Below are 17,886 nucleotides of genomic sequence, written 5' to 3'. Positions count from 1 at the left end.
ATTGATCTGGAGGAGGCAGGGCTGGAGTGGGCAGCCATTCTCCACATCATCATCCCCTTCAACCATTACTCCTGGGGGAATTTTGTACCATTGCACATACAGAGGATTTATTTCCCCCACAGATTTCTTTGCTTCCCCACAGAAAAATGATTTTCTGATGGGGAAGCAGAGGGAAGCCACAACAGCGATCATGCAACCCTCCTCAGCAATATGTTTTGGGTCCCCAGGGCAGCTATCAGAGAGGTAAATCACTGTGGGGCAGGAGGTAGAACTTGAGGAGACCCGACTGGTGGCTCTGGCCCTGTGCTGGGCTCATCTGCTAGTCTGGGCTGGGGAGGACGGGACTCCCTCTTCCCCTGCACGGCATCAAGGGCCAGGTCAGACCCACCCCCACCCACCACTTCCTCAACCCATTGCTCCTCAGCTGCAGGGAGAAGGATCGCCGTACAGGGAGCTGCTCCCCCATCCGCCCAACCCCTGTGCATCCAGACCCTGTCATACCCAGACCCTCCTGCCAACCCTCATCCCCGCCCCCGCACTCAGAAGCCCCCCGATGAGTCGCCCTGCACCTGGACCACCCCAACGAGTCACCCACACCCAGATCCCCACCAAGCCACAACCAATTGCACCAATTCTACCCCACATGCTCAGTATCTGGACCCCGCACTGAGCCCACCACATGCAGACCCCCTCTGCCGAGCTCTATCCCCCTCACCCCCAATCCCCCCCAGCTGATCCCCAACCACCTCCACCTGGACCCCCCTGTAGAGTCCCATTACCATTGCACTCAGAACCCACGAACAAGCCCCTGTGCATCCAGAACACTCCACATGCATATTCCCCATTGAGACACCTGCACCCAGATTGCCCCACACACAACCCTCTCAACCCACACTGGGATCCCCCCATACTAAGCTCCTCCACATGGATCCTGACTTGCTGAGCCTACCTGGTGCACTTGGCACAGACGGGCAGGGCCCTGGGGTGTTTCTGGGGCAGGCAGGCCCAGTCCTTGCGCTGTGTCAGGGTTGGGTGGAGCCTCACCGTTGAGTCAGTGTCCAGGGGGTAGGTGGAGAGCTGCACAGCGATCTCCCACCTCTGTGCAACCAGTGGCCAGTGCTTCCCAATGCCATGCTGGAGTCTCCACAATTATTTGACAAATAAAATGTGCAGAATTTTAAAATATTGTGCATAGAATTTTTAATTTTTTTGGTTCAGAATGCCCTCCGGAGTAAATCATGCAGGAATTCCAGCAAGAAACTAAATGTTCCAAAACTTCACTAACACAGTTAAGGTTGACCAGTGGTGCCTCCTGCCTTTCCAGACACTCAGTAAACCCCTGAAGGGGAAGATCACTGGAGGATCCATCCTATGCTGTTGTGAAGGCTGGAGGGATTGAGGAACTGTGTGAGCATGCTGATTTAGAATTATTTCTCTCATTCAAAATAAATAATTCCTGCCCTTAGTTTCACTGTGTGACCTCCTAGTCCTTGTTTTATGGAACAGAGTAAAAAAAGAGGGACTGATCCGTTTTCATTGTCCTCTTACCTGGCTTAAACAAAGGGCCTGAAATTCTTTTTCATTCTGTGAGGTGACAAACCCTTTCGCCCAATCAGGCAGAAAATCTGCGAGTCCAAACTCTGCATTTCCTGCCTCTTACATAGGGGAAAATCTGATCCAAGGTTCTTGCCCTGAGGGATTAAAAATCTAAATTAACTAGGATGTATTGAAGGCCTTGAAGTTGTAATTTAGCAGGGTGTGAATAATGGATGTTATGTGACATCAGAGTAGTGACTATCTCAGCATATTCATTTCCAGCATAAAAAGCTACTGGCAGGTGAGTGAGGTGGCTCAAGAAATCTTTAATGGAATACAAAGGTCATTAATTCAAATCTGACTAGTTTGGTAGTGGCTGAAAGAAGTTACCTTCCAGATGTTCTGTGGGTTATGTGAAATGAGTTGTTGAGTTCAGTTCCTAGTGGAACATCCCAGGTCACATCAAAATTCACCATCCCAGTTCGTACTAATTGGCATCCTCATATACAGTCCTGGCAGAAAGTCCAAAAGGCTGAATGAGCATAGAAACTGAATTGCCCATTGAGTTCTAGAGGTGGTGACTTGAAGCAGCACATTGGTGGGATGGGAGAGCATTCACTGGCAGTGCCTTCCCTGTTTAGTGAATAATTATAAATCCCCTAGGACATCAGTACAACACTTTTCATGAGGAACAAATAAACCAATCATTTAACTGCTCTGCTGAATTCTATGTCAGTCATAACAGCGCATTTTACAATATCACACCCCTGGACTTTCAGGGAGAGCCTCAAATGTTGAACTTGGTCACACCAGTCCCCTCTCCTTCCCAAACCACATTTCTGCAAATAAAGGAGCATCCTTTACCCTCTAGTTCAAGTAGAAAGCAATAGCATGAAATTGCATCACTTTGTATGGGCAAACTACCTTCTCAGAGGGTGCCTGATATAAAAATGAGACTCAGTGGCCCTTTCCAAATCCATTTTAATTATCAACTAAAACCTCATTTTGTTAATGTCTGTCAAAATATAGACATTATAGTTCAGATTTGGTAAAAAGATTTATAAGAGTCAGTGGAGATTTGTGACTCAGACTTTCAAGACCAGGATACTCAGATGTGTCTGCAGATAAGAATTGTGCCATACAGTAGGTCATTGTTTAAAAATGCAATTGGATGAAGGACTAAAGGTAAAGAGTGGCTCTTTAGTTGTGATTCAGAGTTTCAACTGAAAGGGCAAACATTAGTCATAACGTTAACAGCAGTAAATACATGTCATGAAAGCATACGGCACTGTACTTTCCAATACTTCTTTAGGGACTGTTGCTCTCTAGCTGGTAGATGTTCCCAGAACATCCTTGATTGGTGCTGTTCTGTCTCTCACTCCACTTCTCACTCCCTCTTCTCTCCTCACCGTGCTGCTAGAGCAGGGATCGGCAACCTCTGGCACGCAGCCCGCCAGGGTAAGCCCCCTGGCGGGCCAGGCTGGTTTGTTTACCAGCCGCGTCTGCAGATTCAGTTGATCGCAGCTCCCACTTGCCGCGGTTCGCCGCTCCAGGCCAATGGGGCTGTGGGAAGTGGCGCAGGCCGAGGGATGAGCCTTGAGGTGCTAGAAAAACTATGTAAGAGATTCTCTTTGAAGAACCACCTGCATGGCCACCGGTGCTCATTAATCACAACCCTTTGCTGCTGCACTATAAACGGCTCATGTTTAGGTGCTGGGATTGTGTTATCAAAGGTAACTCAGTCATCATCCTGCCTAAGGATGGGATCCAGTCAGATTTCATAAGCCAGCCAATGTAGGCTTCGACAGCAGGGTTCAGTGTCACACAGTTTCAGGATTAATGGTACTGTATTTACCCTCCATTGTCCATCAAGGACAGCCACTTAAGGTTTCCCCGTTCCCAGCCAGCTCCTCTTTTGGATGGAGAACCACATCTCTCCCCCTCCTAACCAGGATTTCAAGGCTGCACACCCCTTGCCATCCTCTGTGATATCCCTAGCAAAACAGACTGCCTAAAGGACAGCCCCTGCACTTTGTTTTCCCTCCGCAGGCAGTGACAGTGTTTTTACCAGCAGTTAATACTCCACTTTTCCTAAGCAAGCACATTCAATCTTCAGGCAAAAACATTACAGAGAAAACATAATAAAAACCGATTTAAGCACAGTAAACATAACAGGACTCACCCATCAGTCTTATGGGGGCCCAAATTGGCCAAAGTCTTTTCAACCCTTCCACAAGGGTTGCCTCCCCTCCCCCATGAACAGATGATCCTGTCTATTTTCTGGATCAGAAAGAAGGCCTAAGTCAGTTTAAACCCAGCTGTTTTACATCAAAAGCCCTTTCTTTGTCTGTTGGTTCTCTGGAAAACCCAGTTAGAAGCAGTATATGAAGCCTCTGCAGTGGGAGGTACCTCTCTGGAAGTGTTTACAACCTAAGTGATTCATCTTAATCACCCCCACTGTTTTTGGTTCCTGGAGCTTCCTCCTGGAGTTGCATACAGTCCCTGGCCCATAGTGATATGTAAACCATGCATACATTTAATACATTATGGTCCCCAAAGATATTGCATGTGGATGCAATATCCATCATTTGACAGTAGGGTCCAGATTTTGAAAGGAGCTCTGTACATACAATCAGAGCCAAATTAGCAAGAGTGTTCAGCTTCTATTTAGGCACCAAGGTAAGAGGACAGATTTTCAAAAGAACCAGTGTATTGGGTGCTGAACTTTTGAGCCAGTCTGGTGATAAGTGTAACAATGGAAGCTTCTGGAGGCTGAACACTTTTTCAAGTCTGGCCCTCCGTTTATAGAGGACATCCAGGAAAAGCAAGGTGCTGCAGGAAATAGCATTAGTGATTCAATAGGAGCTATTCTTCTGAGTCAGCACGGAGCCAGTTTCCAGCATGTTGTCTGAAGATCACTGTGGTCCATGAGATGCCATCTGTCTGATGACATAACGCAAAAATCCTGAGTAGAGCTTGTTGGAAACTTTCTGACAGAACAGTTTTCTGTCGGAAAATTCCGATTCAACTATATCAAAATGTTCCGTGGGAATGTGTCAATGTCAAACTCTTCCAATGGAAGCCAGGCAGGTTTCTTGCCAGTTCTCTGGCAGCCTGCCTGGTGGTCTGCTGCAGAGCCAGGCAGCTCTAGGTTCTCAGGGCTTCTAGGCTCCCTGCTCTGTGGCAGGGAGCTTGGAAGCATGGGTGTTGGACTTTTGTGCAGCTCAGAGAACCTTAAGAATTTTGTTTCAAAAAGTCGAAGTAAAATGGCATTTTGATTTTTCGAAACAAAATTTTGGAATTCTGTTCTGCAAGAAATATTGAGGTTTTGTTCTGATGTAGAACTTTTTTTTTTAAATGTCAGTATTTCCCAGGGAATCGAAATTCCAGATGTCAACCAGTCCTGACCACATAAGACCCTTAAGGGAGCCTGTGACACTTCATGCAAAAGTGAGTGTATTAGCCCAGCATCCTGGCCAAATTCCAGTTTGAGCAGTTATATGCTGTCTATCTTTTGGTTTGTTTGCTTTTCAGTTTAATAAATGTTTTTTCCTGAACACTGTATAAGCAAGCATACACAATACATCATTCTGTCAAATGCAGATATAGTACAGTTCAGCTTTGTGGTCAGAGATAACTGTGATATGTAGATTTTATGGTTTATCCTCTCTTTTAAAAATACTATGATTTCTGTTCTCCAACTGCATTCTAACTCACTAGAGCTAAAGAACCCTATAGAACAAGGGTAGTCAATAGGTGGCCCAGGGGCCAAATCTAGACCACCAGACGCTTTCGAACAGACCCCAAAAATTCTTTTTATTTACTTATTATCATTGGGGTTTTCTTTTTATTATTATTTTGTCTGGAGTCTGGACCTTAACTATACCTAGAACAAGAAATTTGGACCTTGACAAAAAATTATTGACTACCCCTGTTATAGAATGTGATACTAGATAGACATCTACATTGCAATTAAGCACCTGTGGCTGGCCTGTGTCTGTTGACTTGCGTTGTGGAGTTGTAAAATTGCGGTGTAGATGTTTGGGCTCAGGCTGGAGCCTGAGCTCTGATACACTCTCCATTGTGGGGGATCTCAGAGGTCGGGCTCCAGCCCCAGCATCTACACCACAATTCTATAGCCCAAGCCCTACAAGCCCAAGTCAGCTGACCTGGGCCAGCCATGGGTGTTTAATTGCTATGTACTCATACCCTGGCTGTCCAACTGTCTCAGGAGACATCCAAATTCTTTGTATAATCAAAGTTTTAGATAAAAAATATTGGAGTTAGAGGACAGAAAACAAAATTCAGATAAACAGGGTTTATATGTATACCAGTAGATACAAGAAACACAATTGGGGTAGGAAGTATCACAGAAAATTGCAGAGAAAAAAAATAATTGTTTCTTATGCATGAAGATTCACAGGGGGATGTGGCAAGAGGTCCCAATTCAATAATGTTGTTTGAAGTTAAAAATCATATGGGATGGAGAACAAAGCGAAGATCTTCCAAAAGGCTCATGATGCATCCCCTGTAGATACACAGGCATTAAATTAATCTACATAAAATTCTACGAAGGGCTGCCACGTATTCTCATTATTGCTCTACTAATTTAATCTAACAATATACATTTCAGTGGTAGTGAATCAGTTCTTATACATTATATATAAGGCGTTGTGGGACATTCTGTATCAAAGGTGCTATGCAAAATTAAGTCATTATTAATGTCAACTCTAATGATAAAGTAGCATGCTATCATCCTATTGGTTAAAAGGCCTTTTTTCCCCCAATTAAAATTTTTTTTGTTCTGAAGTTTTCTGACAGCATTCACACCTACAGTAAATTGTGACTGGAATGACACCTTGCTCATGTGAATCAGATTGGAACTCTAGAAGTAGTTTGCCCATACAGACAAAAAAAATCAAACAAATTCACATGCATGTACAGACAAAAATTATATATAGAAAAATGCTAAGAATTATTGTATCCATGGTGCAAATGGACAATACATACTGTATATAAAGTTTGTGGTGTCTCCCCCAACAAATAAATGAAGTAATATGATATGCTTCAGACATTCTAACGTTTTTCAGATCTTATACATATTCAAGGATGTCTCTGGGGCTTTTTTAAAAAAGCAAGAGGAGTAATTATCTAAAGTGATTCTCACTTCCAATGAAAATATTCCTAGTTTTCAGCACAAGCAACTAACTACACTGGTAAATAAAGACTGTTCCTTATTTAAAATAGGCTTTATTCTGTAGGTTCCCAAACATGTATTTTAAAGAAATATATGTACTCTATACATGGTTGAATTTATGTACATATCATCTGGGAGTCTTAATTTGGGAGAATATGATAATACTACAATATAAAAGCCTCTACGTTTCCTGAAAATAAGACTCCCTGTGAAATAGCAGCTCAGGGAGAAGATGTGTGTGTGCACGTTTGACAGAGTTGCCTGTGTATTTCAGAGAATGAAAATCAGAATCAAAATTATTTCAGAATGTTTCTTTGAGTAGCTTGTGTCATTTCACCAGAACACAAGTACTGTAATAAGATAAGCACAACACTGAGTTTTAATGATAGCTAAATGACGTGATTATATTTCATAAAATCCTGTGTGATGGCGACATTCATTGTAAAACTAACAGTTTTTCAATTTTTTGTTTTTTGCAACACTTTCCAGTACCAGTAAATCCTGGTGATAGGTATTTTTACACTTCTCCCACTGAGCACTCCCCCACACCAAAAAAAAAGAAAAAAAAACAATCTACACCCTGTGCAAAGTTTAAAACTCACCCCCTTGCTGGGGTTTGGCTTTATTAGCAAATACATTAACACTAGGATAACAAGTTCCATCTCATGCCTTTTCCTCAGTTTGAGTGCTCCTAGGGTTCCAGCTGAAGGACTGCTCAGCCCACACGCTGTATCCTCACTCAGTCTAGGCACCCAAGTGTCCCCTCTATTCAAGTGAGGTGATGAGTCACCTGCCTGAGTGAGTCAACAGGACCTATTTAACCCTTTCCCAAGAGGACCAACCCTCAAAGAGCAGAGTTTCAGGCAAACAGTGCCAGACTGTCTTTTTTCCATGGGCACGTAGAGATAATGCAAATACTAAGACTTTAGCTGGGGCTGGTTGCACCACCTATTATTAAGGTTGCCTAACACTTCTCATTGTAAAAGCCTGTTTTCAGTCGATTATAACTTTGCCAAACTTTACCAGTTTGGGCTAAAATTGTCCATGCCAGGTGTCTACCTCAGGCTGAAGTTTTATGGAAAATTTCAGCAAAACCACTTCAGTAGTTTCCAAGAATGAGGGTAGAGGAAAATATACATATTTTTTGTCCATGTTAAAAAAATTGTGTTGACCTTTTTTCAGGTGCTCCAGCACCCCCATGTTTTGGAACAGGGACTTGAAATTTGGCAAGAGGAGTGGCTTTTGTGTCAGGGATGTGACTTTTACCATCCTATGAAAATCTTCCAAATTTAGCCCAGTTATAAGCCTTTGAAAAATCAGTTTGCATGTGTTCACTAGACCCTTGCTAGAGATTCAGAGCTAAATTCATTGAAGATGCTTTCCGCACTGCGCATGCTCGAGCTCGGGGGTAAGCTGGGTTTTCCCTGCCACTGCAACTCTGGGTGCACTGCGTTTGGGTCTGGGGCCTGGAACTAAAAACAGGGACTTGTCTCTACTGTGCTGTCTGTACTGCTGACACCAAGGCAGTGCAGAGAGGGAAGCTGCCTAATTCAAATGCACAGGGGACAAGAGTCAGACCTGAAGGGGTGTGTATTGTGGGAGTAGATTAGGACAAGGAGCATGAAACTGGGGTGTGGGCAAACTGAGACTGGGAGTTGCGGGGGCCTGGAAGCCAGGGAGACTGGGAAAGGCAGGGCAGGGAGCCAGGGTAGGAAACTGATGTGGGATATTGAGATTGGACATAGATCTGCAGGGAGATTGGGACTGGGAACCAGTGGGTGAGGGAAGTGGGGAGAGAGTTGACAACAAGTCGGGGTGCAAGGGGATCACTGGAACTGGTTGGTCAAGGAAACTGAGGCTAAGAGGAGAACCTGAGGATTAAAGACTGGGCCTGGTTAGGTCAGGAGAATGGGACTGGGATGAAGAGACAGGAACAGGGCAGAAGTAGGCAAGTTTGGGAGAACAGGCAGAAGGTACTGTGTCCACTAGAGCACCTCGCCCCCCTCTGGAGACTGGAATGAAATCCAAGATTCCTGAGTCTTACTATTCCTCTGCTGTCAGCAAATATCTGTGAAACCCATTGGCAAAGTGTGTGTCTCTTCCCTGTCTAGTGGTGGTACACAGAGGAGATGACAACCTACTATTGCTACCAGTTACTCTGTTAGCTCAAGTGGCAGAAGTCTGTGCAGTGGATCTAAAATTTCCAACTCTGCTGATGACCCACATGGGTGTCAATAAATTGTCTTATAATGGAATGTCTGGGGTTTTTTCAGTTTGCTTTTCTAAAGCCTAGGAAAATATGCACAAAAAACTATATGCAAAGAACATTTTTAAGGTTGCAAAGTCAAGCAGAGAAAAATTAGGAGATGACAGAATTACCGTTGCCAGTGCCTATGCAACCTTAATTCTGCTCCCTCGTGTGTATGAATTATGATAGTCTTTAATTACATGACGCCTGCTTCATTCAGAGCACAGGATGGACCTGCTTTGGGGGTGCATCAAGGTTGTGTAGTGAAGGAGACTGTTGTTTTTGGACTCCTTGCTTCATTTGTTGCAGAAGTTGGAAGATGTGTAAAAGTGAATGAGGCAGGAATTAAGGCAGTTGAATGCTGCCCCGGAGAACTGGTTTCTATCCCTGCCTCTGCTACAAAGTTCCTTTGTAATGCTTGGCAAGTCACTTAAACCAAACTATTCCCAGGTGGTCACTAATTGTGCATGCCTCATTTTCTTGGTGCCTGATTCCAGATCCTAAGATCTCATTTGCAGAAATGCTGAGCACTCACAGTTAAAACTGAAGTCAGTGGAAGCTGCGCTTTGAACATATAAAGTGGTATACAACGCTAAATACTCTGAAAAATCAGGTTCTAGGTGTCTCAAATTGCTGATCTCAACAAAGCTGCATTTTCTGACCAAAAACTGTTCAATCCAAAAAAATTGACCAGCTCTACACTTTAAGCTTCTGCTTAAGTGCTAACCTGAATCAAGATCTAGTACTAGAAGCAAGGCATAGAGAAGAGCACATAGCTAAGAGGTTCTTTTCCATGCTACGGATCATGTCTAAATTCGTGTCTTCTCAGACACTCCCATTCTCCAACTACTCTTTGCCCCTTTTTCAGTCCACACTCTGAAAAGTAAGTGAATAGGCCTGTAAGGGGCTTGTGACTGACTTCCACTCAGTGCCCAGGAATATATCAAAGGCTTAACCTTATTTGTGCGTGTGTGTAACCTTCATTCACACTCTGAGGGAGCTCAGCAAACTTGTACTCTACTATGCACTGCAGAGATTTTCAGGATCAAGGCCTTAAGATCATTTAAACTGGGAGACTTTAAAAAAATAATTTACTAAAACTAATCTTTGCCATTAAAGTAAGCACCAAGCAGATACTTTCAGAATATACAAAGGGAACAGATCTTGTTTGTTAGAAAGTGCCATTCTTACATAGTAACTCTTCGGAATAGAAACACACTCTGAGTTACACATTTTTAGGGCTCAGGCCTACAGTTAGTATCTTGGTACCAATGAAAAAGTATGCCAAGAGGAAATCATTTTCCTGCCTGGAGTAATGCTGGATGGCAACAAACACTGAGTCACCCATCTAGAATGAGCAATGTAATTGCCTCCCACACTCAAGTCTTTCTGCACTGGAAGCAGCATACCTTGTACTGTTTGTGAGATCTCACAGTACCTTTTGCTATGCATTGCGAGATTGTCATGATATTGCCTGTCTGGATCAATACTCTGTATCATGAAAACTGAAAGATACTTTTAATTCTGACTCCAATGAAAAATAGAAGCCTATATATGGTGTCAGATGAGTACTCGAATTCATCATTTAGAGCTGTTTGGAAATTTTTCGTTGAAATGGTTTCTTGATTCAAAATGTTTTTTTACAAAATCGAAATATTTTGAAGAGTGTCCATTTCAACAACATTTTGTTTAGAAAACGAATGAAGCAAAGTGTCTTGACATTTTAAGAACAGAATGTTTTGCTTTTTCATTTCAAAATGACCTTTTGAAAATAAATTAACTGTTTTTAGATTTTTTTTAAGTTTTAAAGGTCAAAATCAGAATGTCGTGTTTTGATAGACCCAAAATGAATTTTATTTGAATTTCACTTCACAGGAAATTTAAAGATTTTTTGTTTCTGTTCCAATTGGGAACAGAAGGTTGTTTTTTAAAATGGTTTTGAAATTGTGGAATTTCCCACAAAATGGAAAATCTGGGTCCCACTTAGCTCTATCCTCATCTCTAACCCCTCACTATGGGTTAATGTCAAGTTTTTTGCGACCTCCAAAACTAACAGTGTGTCTATTCAATTTTTACTCAGTTCATGTGAGGAAGCTTGTGTCTACAGAGACACAATTTAGCAACTACTTTTGAAATAAGATTTGCAAGAAGATACAGCTGCAATATCATGTTTTCAAGTCATCAATCTGTAAAATGGAGAGAGAGGAGGTGGGAAAGATCTCAGACTTAGAATCAGTCTTATACTTGAAATCGGATCAGACCTGAGAGGAATGGCACTCAAAATAAGGAAGGGAAGAGGGTAAAAATGCTTCCACAGAGTCTTTGCTTAGATCTCCATCTGTTCCAAGAGACAAGTGCTTAAACAGGAAGTAGGTAACACAATCCCAAATGTCCCATTGTAGACGTTTTCCAAATTCAAGAGACGGTAATTAGCTATTTCCCTAACAGGATATCTCTTGGCCGGGGAAAAAGAGGCAAGACAAAGGTCACTAGAAATATAAACAGTGTATTGTTTTAACCTTTTTAAAGAGGTTTCCTAGATAAAGGACTGTGATGCTGAGCAGGAAATAGTTAAGAATACAGCAGGATGGAAAGACAAGCCCTTAGAAGTTTTCTGTTCTGACTTTAATGTAATTTTTACTCAATGTCTACAAGATAATTTATTTATTATGTGCAAGTAGCAACTAAAACTACCATCAATGACATTTCAGCTCGGAGAGAAGTGTGTATTTTTTCAGGTATGGTTCATTTTAGATACAATTCTAAAGGCTTTCTGTAACTACTCTTGGAGTTCCTGTATAAGGTTGAATAACATATAAGATGTCACTTAAAATGAGAAAGTGGAGTGTTGCATAAATATCTAGATGTGTGCTGATAGTGGTAAGCAGCTCATTAGTTCAGTTTACCAGCATACACCAAGAGTTTCATTGGAATCTGGCATATCCTTTTCATTTCAAACTGGTGTGTACAGTTAGGGCCTGATCCAATGCCCACTAAAGTCAATGGAAAGACTCCCAATGACTTCATTGGTCTTTGGATCAGGCCATTAAACAGCTGCTTTGGTGTACTCCAGATGTTTTGCACAGAGAGGAGAGGTGATTGACTGGAGATTTGTTGCCTTCCCATTTGAACAAAACTGATTTCTCACTCATGACTTGAGCTGGTTATAAAATAGTGAATTGGTCAAAATTATTCAGAGTTTCTTTTGGGTCAAAATTTGATTTTGACAGAGATATTTGCAACCAGTTCTTCCCATAATCAAAGACTGAAAGCAACATCAGCTGTCACACATACGCTAATTTGCCAGAAATATTTATGTATCCTTCATTAGGCTGAGGTAGAAGGAAAAGGGCAGAACAATATTAACTAACAGGCTCCTGAGGCCTAGGACTGAATGGCCAGGGCGGTGCTATTTAAGAAAAGCAGCTGCCTGAGGGAACAGCAGTAATCTGGTGAGCATGGGGAATTTGAGGATTAATTGGGTAGTCAACACATATTTACCAGCTGCTGCTGTGCCAGTTGGCCTGGGGGTGGAGTTGCAGGTGCCTGCCAGCTGTAGACAAAGGCAGAGGGGTCAGCCAGCTGGCAGTGGTAGTGGGGGGAAGAAAAGGTGTGTCTTGGGCAAAGAAACAGCAGGTGGTTTGTAAAAAAAGTGTTGTAGCAGTTGAGGGTGATACACCTAGGTGATTTCTGACTATGCCACTTCACTGGGACTAAAGGGTTAAGGAATGTGTTAAGGCCACAGTGTGAAGTTATGTGGGCTATTTTTAATTGATCAGGCTTTGGCTAAAGGAATGTATCCAATACTAGTTACAAACAAGAAATAATTCTTGCTTTGATTTAATTGTTGCAGTTTTTCACATGTGGGAATTTACTGCACAGAAAAGGCAAAATAATGAATATGGCCTTATCTAATACCCATTCAGTATTTGGAGAAAATGCCTTGAACAGCTGATTCAGCTGAGACATCTGGAAACCCCTCTTCAGGTACTTGACAACAGCATTCATGAAGTTGGCATCCCAAACTGCTTGCATATTTGTAATCTGGCAGAATCTTTACCTGAAAGGGACATAATACTGGATCCTACTCTCATTCAACTTAATGGAAACTTTGCAGTTGATTTCACTGGGAACAGGACTGGGCCAATAAGGGGCCTATGAATGCAATGAGAAACATCAGAGTAGATTGAAGAATCCTGCTAGGCTATAAAGGGCCTCTTTTATTTGCAATTGCTATTCGGTATAAACTGAATATTTGTGGAAACCTCAAGTCCTCAGACATGAAATTATGTGAATTTTCTTGATCTGCTTATCTGCCCATTGTTAAGAAAATTAATGCATTAGTTACTTTCTTAGGGGACAACTCAAAAACAGTGAAAATAGCAAACCAGCAGTGCTGTTAGGTACCACTCTTACTGCTCCAAAATGCTCGAAAAATTCCTTGTTGCTGGCAATGCATGTTATTAATGAACCAGTGCTGAACATGGTCTAACTGCAAGTGTAAACCAAAAACCATGTTCAGCACCATTTTGGTAATCATTTTCTGCAAGTCACTTAGGCCCCAGTTCAGCAAAGCATTTAGTTACATGCTTAAATTTTTGCACAGCAGGGATGGATTTGGCCACGTGTAAAATTGAGGCTGGGCTTTTCAACGAACCCTAAGGGTGTTAGATATCCAAGCCCCTTGGGAATAACAACTCTTCAGGCTCCTTTGCAAATTCCTGCCTAAGTAGTGCTGAGTGAGTTTGCCTCTAATTTTGAGTGCTTCTGGTTTTAATACCACGGTCTGATTGTCAGAGATGATGAGCACTTGCAGTTACAACTTAACTCAGTGTGTTCAGCACCTCTGAAAATCATGCCATAATTGTTTCAAGTTGGGAATGCAATGCTTGAGGTTGCCAAAATTAGAGGCTGCTTTCAAAAATGAGGACCTGCTCTTTCTTGTGCCTCCTTTTCCATCATCTGTAAAATACGGCTAACATTTCACAGGAGTATGATTCATTTATGTTTCTAAAGACCTTAAAACCTTGGTGCTATAAATATTAAGGGCACAGTGCTGTGATAACCTAGAAATGATATCTAACATAAGAAATCCATTAATAAAAATGAGATTCTGACTCTCTGTATAAGTGTGTTTGTGTCTGTGTTTTCTCTCTTCCTGTACACCTTTTGTTATTCTGCCAGTCCTTAGGAAGTTCACACAAGTGGAAGTGTGAGTGTATCTTTATGCAGGGTGACTAACAAGTGAAAAAGTTTCTGTATGTACTATTTTTTCCTTGTCTGACACAAGCACATTTCAAATTTTAATTTAAGATTAAACCCAATGGTATCTGTTTTCAAGAAAAAAGATAGCAAAGGGGGAAAAAACATTACCAGTAAATTGTGTGACTAAATTAATTAGTCACATTAGATTAATTGAACTAATGTTTTAAAAATAATTTTGTTACGTTGTTTTTGAGAACTGTGCCAAATGTTATTACCCTGAGGACTGGTTTCACCATAGCTCCAGCATTTTTCTTTAAAGGATAAGCACACAGAAAATTCTAGTGTGTGTATTTCTTCTAAAAGTTTTCATTTTCTAGGGAAATGATAAAATACAGGGGAAATATTTGTATTTAAACAGGTATATCAGATTCTACACATGTTCAGATCACGAGCTTACATGACAAAGAACAGAATTGGGAGCCAGAATTTTGGGTTGTATTCCTGGCTCTGCCACTGACCTACTCTTTGTCCTTGAGCAAAAAACTTCATCCTTGTGTTTCAGTTTCCTCATCTATAAATGGTTATGATATGTTCCTACTGGTACCTCAGAGGGGTGTTGTAAATTTCATTAATGTTTGTAAAGCACTTTGAGATCTTTGGGTGGAACGTGCTCTAAAAGTACAAAGTAGCATATTATCAATTTACTTAACCTCTCTCTCTCTCTCTCTTTCCCCCTTAACTTTGCTGGATGCACTTTTGGCGGAAATATTTGTGCATACTGACATACTTCTATTCCATTGTAAATGAAGCATAACTCAAAAGTTAAGTTCTCTGTCATTGCCTAGTGTAGATGAAGGCAGAAATTATCCCCAAGGCTACTTACTTTTTCTTGTGCTTTGTCAAAAATAATTAGGATAGGCTGGCATCTCACTGGATCATCTGTCTTTAGGGATATGCTTCTTCACATACATTAGACTGCACTGTAGCTACATTAAGTGCTTAAGTTCACTGGAATGTAATTTCAGACCTTTTAATCTTAAAATACAGACTTTAGTTTAGTCATCCTGTCCCAAAGAAAAACCCACTGGACTTGTGGCAAAGACACCATGAACTCCCCAGTTAAAACACAAGGCATTAACAAGTAATCACCCTTCTTGTGGGGGAGAGCATAGAGGAAGCAAAGGATACAGCCTCTCAACCCTGTTCATTCTGGGGGTCAGATGCTGTCCTCTATTACAACCTCTGTTTGTTACCAGGGCAGCATAATGGGGCAGAATGGCGCCCTGGGGAAATCCCCCCAGAAGAGGGGTAATGTAGGGTTGGCGCACATGTGCACATACATGTCCCCCAACCTGTGCACCACCTAGCACAGGGATATGCCAGGGAATAGGGGAGGAGACAAGGGTAGTGGGGACATGGCAGGAGCGTGAGGGAGAACGGCTGAGTGCTCTGCAAAACAGGCAGCTGGAGGTGCGCTGGTGTGCTAACTAACTCCTGGAGCGGCTCAGAATCCCAGAGGGGCAAAAGTGGCTTAAAGCCACCTTTCTAGCCTCCTCCTGGCCTGTGTCTTCTGTGCTGTGCCTCACAGACGAGACGTTCTGAATCCCCAGTTCAAGGAAGCTCTAGACCCAAGTTTAGGTGGGTCCTCACCTCCGGGCAGCATGGAATGGTGTTCCCACTAGCTGAATCCCCCCACTCCTGAACTTACCTTTTTATGGTTCGCAAATGATGTTTATTCTATAACCAGACTTCACACAGGATCCAAGATGATCACTTTACTGCAGCTTCTTCACATTTCCCATTCTATATCTAACCAGCAGATTGTTGGTTTCATTAGACAGAGGCTTCAACTGAGATCAGGGCCCTGTTGTGCTAAGCTCTGTATAAACTTTTACTAAGAGATGGTCCCTGCTATAAAAAGCTTGTCGTCTATATAGATAAAGGCTGGGAAAGGAAACAAGCACAAGGAGGTAAGGTGTGTGACGTTGCACCCCATAATGCTTTATAGAAATGTGCTTATGAGTGTAAATATGACATAACTGGAATACGTTTTATGCTAGATATGCCATGTAACATATCTCTGCAAAGGTTATGATCTACTGAATATATTCATGCTATTTGTGTGCATGTATCATTCTTATATTTGAAGTTATGGATATTGGCTATGTACTTGTTTGATTTTAAGTAGCCTCAGTGAAGCATTTGGTCAGCTTCTTGAGAAAAGACTATTCTCAGTAAGTGCCCAATCAAGAAACACTTAAGTTGGCAATGAACTTTGAGAGATGCCAATCCACATCTGAGCTTTACTGGGAAAGTGGCATCAACCTGTAAAGTTCTGAGTCATGCATGGACATGTGACTTGCCCATGTGGCTCCAAAACTCCATCTTGCAGCTGGATTCTGCATAGGAGAGGAGAAGGGGTTTCCACCCACAAGAGAAAAATCTATTTAAGCTCCTGGAAACCTCTCCATTTTGTCTTCAGCTGGCTCAAGAGGTAGCCTCTCCAACCCCAAAGGATATCTGAAAGGAACTGGAACAAAGGACAGTAGCTACAGGGGTGTCAGTGATTTCTGGACCCAGACTAGAAGGAGCCTAGTCTGTAAAAGGAACATCTCTGAGGGTGAGATTTCATCTGTAATCACTTTCTTACTGTATTAGGCTTAGACTTGCGTGTTTTATTTTGCTGGGTAATTCACTTTGTTCGGTCTGTTATTACTTGGAACCACTTAAATCCTACTTTTTGTATTTAATCACATCACTTTTTACTTATTAATTAACCCAGAGTATGTATTAATATCGGGGGGGGGGGCAAACAGCTGTATATACCTCTCTTATCAGTGTTATCGAGGGCAAACAATTTATGAGTTTACCCTGTATAAGTTTTATACAGGGTAAAATGGATTTATTTGGGGTTTGGACCCCATTGGGAGTTGGGTATCTGAGTGCTGGAGACAGGAACACTTCTTAAGCGGTTTTCAGTTAAGCCTGCAGCTTGTGCGGGACGTGGTTCAGACCTGGGTGTATGTTTGTAGCAGGCTAGCGTGTCTGGCATAACCAGGCAGGGCACTGAAGTCCCAAGCTGGCAGGGAAAACAGGCTCAGAGGTAATCTCAGCACATCAGGTTGAAGTCCCAAAGGGGGTTTCTGTGATCCAATCTGTCACAAGGTGACTGACCAAGCATCACCCAGGAGGTCAGTGATAGAACAGAAGAGAATCCAAGTCTCTCAGGGTATGTCTACACAGAGTTTTAGAGCCCCTGGAAGCAAGCTTCTCAGCTTGGGTCGACAGACTCAGGTTAGTAGTGCTCATACTACTGCTCTTAAAATAGCTGCATAGGCCGCGCTTTGAAGTTGTGTCTCTGGCTGAAGCTTGGGGTCTGAACCCTAGGGAGGCGGCAGGGTTCAGAGCTTGAGCTCCAGCCCTAGTTGCAACTTCAAAGCACTGTCTACGCAGCTATTTTTAGAGCACTAGTGTGAGCCCTGCTAGCACAAGTGTCTCATACCAGGCTGGGAGGCTCATTCCTGGGGGCTCCAAAGTGCTGGGTAGATGTAGCCTTAGATCCCAGTCTAGTGCTCTATCCAGTGGGCTTTGGTGGTAGATTTGAAGAGCTTTCGTATTCCTGAAAAAGAACATTCATGAACCCTCCAATGGACATATGCTAGATTTGATAACCCCAGTAGCCCTTGAGTTGAACTCAGGC

The 17,886-nt window shown here is 42.4% G+C and overlaps 1 protein-coding gene across 8 annotated transcripts in view; it reads left to right on the top strand.

Annotated features, from left to right (window-relative positions):
- The window catches only part of LOC140913113 (uncharacterized), a 54,731-nt gene that overhangs the window by 1,586 nt on the left and 35,259 nt on the right, over positions 1 to 17,886 (top strand). For 2 of the 8 annotated variants that reach the window (XR_012159479.2, XR_012159480.1), the window contains exon 3: positions 1,325 to 1,455. The exons of 4 other annotated variants lie outside the window; for them this stretch is intronic. Coding sequence is in view for 2 of the 4 variants with exons in the window: in XM_073348855.1 (XP_073204956.1) it covers positions 4,901 to 4,986 (86 nt within the window). In the remaining 2 variants the exon portion in view is untranslated. Of the gene's footprint in view, positions 1 to 1,324; positions 1,456 to 4,900; positions 4,987 to 17,886 lie in introns of those variants that run through there. 2 more of the 8 variants (XM_073348855.1, XM_073348856.1) reach the window with 1 other exon arrangement.

This window comes from Lepidochelys kempii, chromosome 6, assembly GCF_965140285.1.
Source record: "Lepidochelys kempii isolate rLepKem1 chromosome 6, rLepKem1.hap1, whole genome shotgun sequence".
NCBI classification, from domain to species: Eukaryota; Metazoa; Chordata; order Testudines; family Cheloniidae; genus Lepidochelys; species Lepidochelys kempii.
This window is presented reverse-complemented; position numbering and strand designations above follow the sequence as displayed.